The sequence below is a fragment of the Carlito syrichta genome, unplaced genomic scaffold, assembly GCF_000164805.1.
Source record: "Carlito syrichta isolate Samal-C Ts95f unplaced genomic scaffold, Tarsius_syrichta-2.0.1 Scaffold316493, whole genome shotgun sequence".
In the NCBI taxonomy this organism is placed as follows: domain Eukaryota; kingdom Metazoa; phylum Chordata; class Mammalia; order Primates; family Tarsiidae; genus Carlito; species Carlito syrichta.
This window is the reverse complement of record NW_007260589.1, coordinates 493,270-497,990: the sequence shown is the minus strand read 5'-3', so window position 1 is coordinate 497,990 and position 4,721 is coordinate 493,270. Positions and strand designations below refer to the sequence as shown.

Sequence of the window (4,721 nt, the reverse complement as noted above, 5' to 3'; positions counted from 1 at the left end):
GGGTCTCGAACCCGCGGGCTCAGGCAATCCACTCATCTCAGCCTCCCAAAGCGCTGGGATTACAGGCTGAGCCACCAAGCCCGGCTTTCACAACATTTTATAATTGACTTATATAGAATCAGAGAAAATAGCTTACATGTCAAATTTCACAGAATTGACAGGTAAGGATATTTTTGTTTTTGTTTTTAATCCATCGGTCCATAAACTTCAGTGTCCACTATCACAAAGCACTGTGGAGATTTTGTAAAGGACAGCTTTCCATGGGGCTGGGCTTGGTAGCTCAGCCTGTAATCCCAGCACTTTGAGAGGCTGAGGCCAGTGGATTGCCTGAACCCGCGGATTCAAGACCAACAGGGGAAACTTGGCGAGACCTCCTCTCTACAATAAATCAAAAATTAGCCGGACGTGGTAGCGCGTGCCTGTAGTTCCGGCTACCCGGAAGGCTGAGGCGGAAGGATCGCCGGAGCCCAGCAGGTCGAGGCTGTGGTGGCCGGGAGCATGCCACTGCCCTCCAGTCTGGGTGATGGAGTGAGACTCAACTCAAAAAAAAAAATCAATCTGGTCACCTTCGCCTCCATGGAGTCACAGCACAGCACTGGTCATAGACCAGAGGCTGGAGGAAAGGGTCAGAGTCTTCCTGAGAACCTTCTGCCCCCAGCATCCTCTGTGCATTCCTGCTGCTTTTCCTCCCAGTGAGATGTGTTGACTCTGGACTTTGCCCCATGGGCAGGGGCCGGGGAGAAGGGGGTTAGTTTAATCCTATCCTTGCCAGATAGGAGCAGCTTTCCCTTGTCACCGAGCTGCTTCTCATAGGAAGGCAACAAAGGAGTTGACCATGACTGACCTTTGCTGCCTTGGAGTTCCGTCTTTTACAGTCACCTGTATGATATGAATGAGAAGGAGCACATCAGTATGGGTAGCTAGGGTGAGGGCTCATCTTTATGGAGTTCTCATAATGTCCCCATGCTTTATGCCTCCATAATAAAAGAAAATTAAGATTGCTAATCTAACCGGGCATAGTGACTCACGCCTATAATCCCAGCACTTTGGGAGGCAGAGGTGAGAGAATAACCTGAGCTCAGGGGCTCAAGACCAGCCCCAGCAACATGGCGAGACCTCGTCTCTACAACAAGTCAAAAAATTAACCGGGCGTGGTGGCACATGTCTGTAGTTCCAGCTACTTGGAAGACTGAGGCAGAAGGAACACCTGAGTCCAGCAGGTTGAGACTGTGGTGGCCATCAGTGTGCCACTGCCCTCCAGCCTGGGCAACAGAGTGAGACTCCAACTCAAAAAAAAAATTGCTAGTCTTACTATTCCTGTTTTTATAAATGGGAAAACGAAGTCTCCGAGGGGTTAAACATCTTGCCCAACACCTCACAGCCAGCGAGTATTAAAGGCAGACATCAGGCTCGGGTCTGTCTGGTTTCAGAGCCCTGTCTCAACCGTCCAGTTTGACCACACAGGTTCAATAGCCAACAGAGAAAACAACCTTCATTCCCACTGTCAGGAGTCTATTAAAAGGAGAATTCCCAGGAACTTAAATCAGATGAGAATGTAGCCCTGCGAACCTTCCATGAGAAAGTAAGGATTTCTAACGTGAGAAAAAGATTATTTCAGTAAATACTAGACTTGGTTCTTCGCCCTTGGTCTTGTGTTGCAAGATTACAAAGGGCGAAGATCATGGGATGAGAAGCCTAAAAGTTTTAATTCGATGAGAGCTCTTATTCCAGCAGTGGAAAAATAGCTCTGCTGTCTGGGGATTATGAATAAGCTGTGTGGTTGCCCAGAGTGGATGTAAACAATCCATTTTGGACATAAGAGTATTCTCAGATCTTCCAGAAAGACTTATGCAACACTCTCTGTTCCACTCATGAATCACACATCACACCTGTGTGAACACCGTGGACGTGGGCTTATTCTGAATTCAAGTCTCTGCCCCGCTCCTCAGAGGTGGCTTAACTTTGCTTTTTGCTTTCCTTTTAGATTCTGATGACCGAACAAGACACCACACCCACTCCCTCAGACTATTTTCTAATGGAGGAAAAGTATTTTATATCTAAAGAAAAGAATGAATGCAGGAAACAACCGTTCCAGAGAGTCATTGGTCCGGAAGAAGAGATCATGCAGATTTTAAGCAGCTGGTTTCCAGAAGAGGGTTACGTGGGCCGGATTGTCTTAAAAACCCAGCAGGAAGTAAGTGTGGCCGGGAGCAGCTCAGGACGGGAGTAACGTTTGCTACTCACCACCTCCCTCAAGTTCAGAATGTCTTCTGCTTGCCACTTGGTTTATACAGAGGGTGCCCCAAAAAACGGGTACACGTTTTAAGAAAGGGAAAATTGTATCAAAATTGAAATACTCAATATATACCGATAATAAAAGATGAACACAAGTCATATTTGACTTCTGCAATGACCAGAGGTGCTCAGGGCGGTTCCCATGAGCATCCAGACACTTCTGGTGACGGCGAGCGATTGCAGGCCTCGTCGCTGTGAGAGGCCTCCTGGGTCTGCCCTTATGCACATCACACACGGGACCACGCGTCTCAAACTCATCACGAATGTGCAGCACTGTTGTTAGACGTGTCGGAGGTTCTGTTGTATGCTCGCACCTCTATTGTCATCGGACGTCCACAACGTTCTCGCATTTCAAATACCACTCCAAAATGGTCTTGCGCTCCTCCAAGTTATGCTTCTGCCCTTTTCTTCGACTGTCCTGCCTGCCGCATGGTGATGCTAGCATTCATTTGATGAACATCATCTTTTGCACGTTGGTCTTCCTACACACCATACATGTTATCTATGTGTTGCTTTTTGAGGATGAATTGAATTGCGGCTACCGTAATTCAATTCATCCTCAAAAAGCAATACGTAGATAACATCTCTTAAAATGTGTGTACGTTTTTGGGGGCACCCCTGGTATTTATTCTTCTTAAGTAAATGTGGATAATGGATTTTATTATTCTGCACCTATTCGGAATGTTATCTCTAAGTTACACCCTGAGCACCTCTCATCATTGCAGAAATCAAATGTGACTTGTATTCAAAGGGAAAAGGATTCCTTTTGTGTGTGTCATCAACTGTGAGTATAGTATTTTATTTATGTGTGAAAAGATGTAGTTTTGAGGGGTCGTGTTATGGTATAATGCAAGACTGGTAGGTCTTTTACATTTTGGGGTTGATTGCCTCCTATTGGTGCCTACTAAAGTTTGAGCTCTTAAAATGTTCTGTGCTGGCCAGGCTCAGTGGCTTAGACTGGAATCCCAGCACTTTGGGAGACTGAGGCGAGTGGATTGCCTGAGCCTGCGGGTTCGAGACTAACCCGGGCAACTTGATGAGACCGCATCTCTATAATAACTAGAAAATTAGCTGGACGTGATAGCATGCGCATGTAGTTCCAGCTACTTGGAAGGCTGTGGTGGAAGGATCACCAGAGCCCAGTAGGTCAATGCTGGGGTGGCCATGAGTGTGCCACTGTACTCCAACCTGGGCTACGGAGTGAGACTCCAACTGAAAAAAAAAAAAGTTTTGTGCTTATAAGTAAAGCAGCAGTATTTCTATGAAAATATTCCATAACTTCACACAAAGTAAGAATAATCTCATGCGGGCACAGTGACTCATGCCTGTAATCCCAGCACTTTAGAAGGCCAAGGCAGGAGGATCGTTTGAGGCCAGAAGTTCAAGACCAACCTGGACAACACAGTGAGCCCACATCTCTACCAAAAATTAACAAGGCATGGTAGCACATACCTGTAGCCCCAGCTACTTGGGAGGCTGAGACTGAAGGATTGCCTGAGCCCCATAGGTAGAGACTGCAGTGGGCCATGACCATGCCACTGCACTGCAGACTGGGCAACAGAGTGAGACTCTGACTTAAAAAAAAAAGTAGAATTTCTTGACCTTGGTCAGATTTAGTAACAAATTATATTGTGTGTGCTAGTATTCTCATAATCAGTCCCATAAAAAATGCAACTGCCATGTTGACTAAAAATTGGTTGGCTCTTGTTTGACTTTGTTGGTGGAACCCTTTTTTTTTTCTTTCTAGAATAAACTGGTAAGACCCTACTAACTTACCGCCATGTGTTTTTTTGTTTGTTTGTTTTTTGAGTTGGAGTCTCACTCTGTTGTCCAGGCTGGAGTGCAGTGGCACACTCGTGGCCACCGCAGTCTCAACCTGCTAGGCTCAGGCAATCCTTCCACCTCAGTCTTCCAAGTAGCCAGAATTACAGGTATACGCTACCACGTCCAGCTGATTTTTGATTTATTGTAGAGATGAGGTCTCTCCAAGTTGCCCGGGCTGGTCTCGAACCTGCAGACTCAGGCAATCCTCTCGCCTCGGCCTCCCAAAGTGCTGGGATTTTAGGCTTGAGCCACCACTCCCAGCCCTTACTGCCATTTTTTTTTTTTATGCTTTCTTTCTTTTTTTTTGTTTTTTTTTTTTGAGTTGGAGTCTCACTCTGTCGCCCAGACTGGAGTGCAGTGGCCACTCCCGGCCACCACAGCCTCAACCTGCTGGGCTCCGGCGATCCTTCCGCCTCAGCCTTCCAAGTAGCCGGAATTACAGGCATGCACTACCACGCCCGGCTGATTTTTTGATTTATTGTAAAGATGAGGTCTTGCTGCCCAGGCGGGTCTCGAACCCACAGGCTCAGGCAATCCACTCACCTCACCCTCCCAAAGGCGCGGGATTATAGGCTGAACCACCGAGCCCGGCTCTTACTGCC

The 4,721-nt window shown here is 47.0% G+C and overlaps 1 protein-coding gene across 2 annotated transcripts in view; it reads left to right on the top strand.

Moving 5' to 3' along the window:
- PLCE1 (phospholipase C epsilon 1) overlaps positions 1–4,721 on the top strand; it is a 352,472-nt gene that overhangs the window by 337,347 nt on the left and 10,404 nt on the right. For both annotated transcript variants that reach the window (XM_008074585.2, XM_008074587.1), the window contains exon 28: positions 1,985–2,194. In XM_008074585.2, coding sequence (XP_008072776.1) covers positions 1,985–2,194 — 210 coding nt within the window. The remainder of the gene's footprint in view (positions 1–1,984; positions 2,195–4,721) is intronic.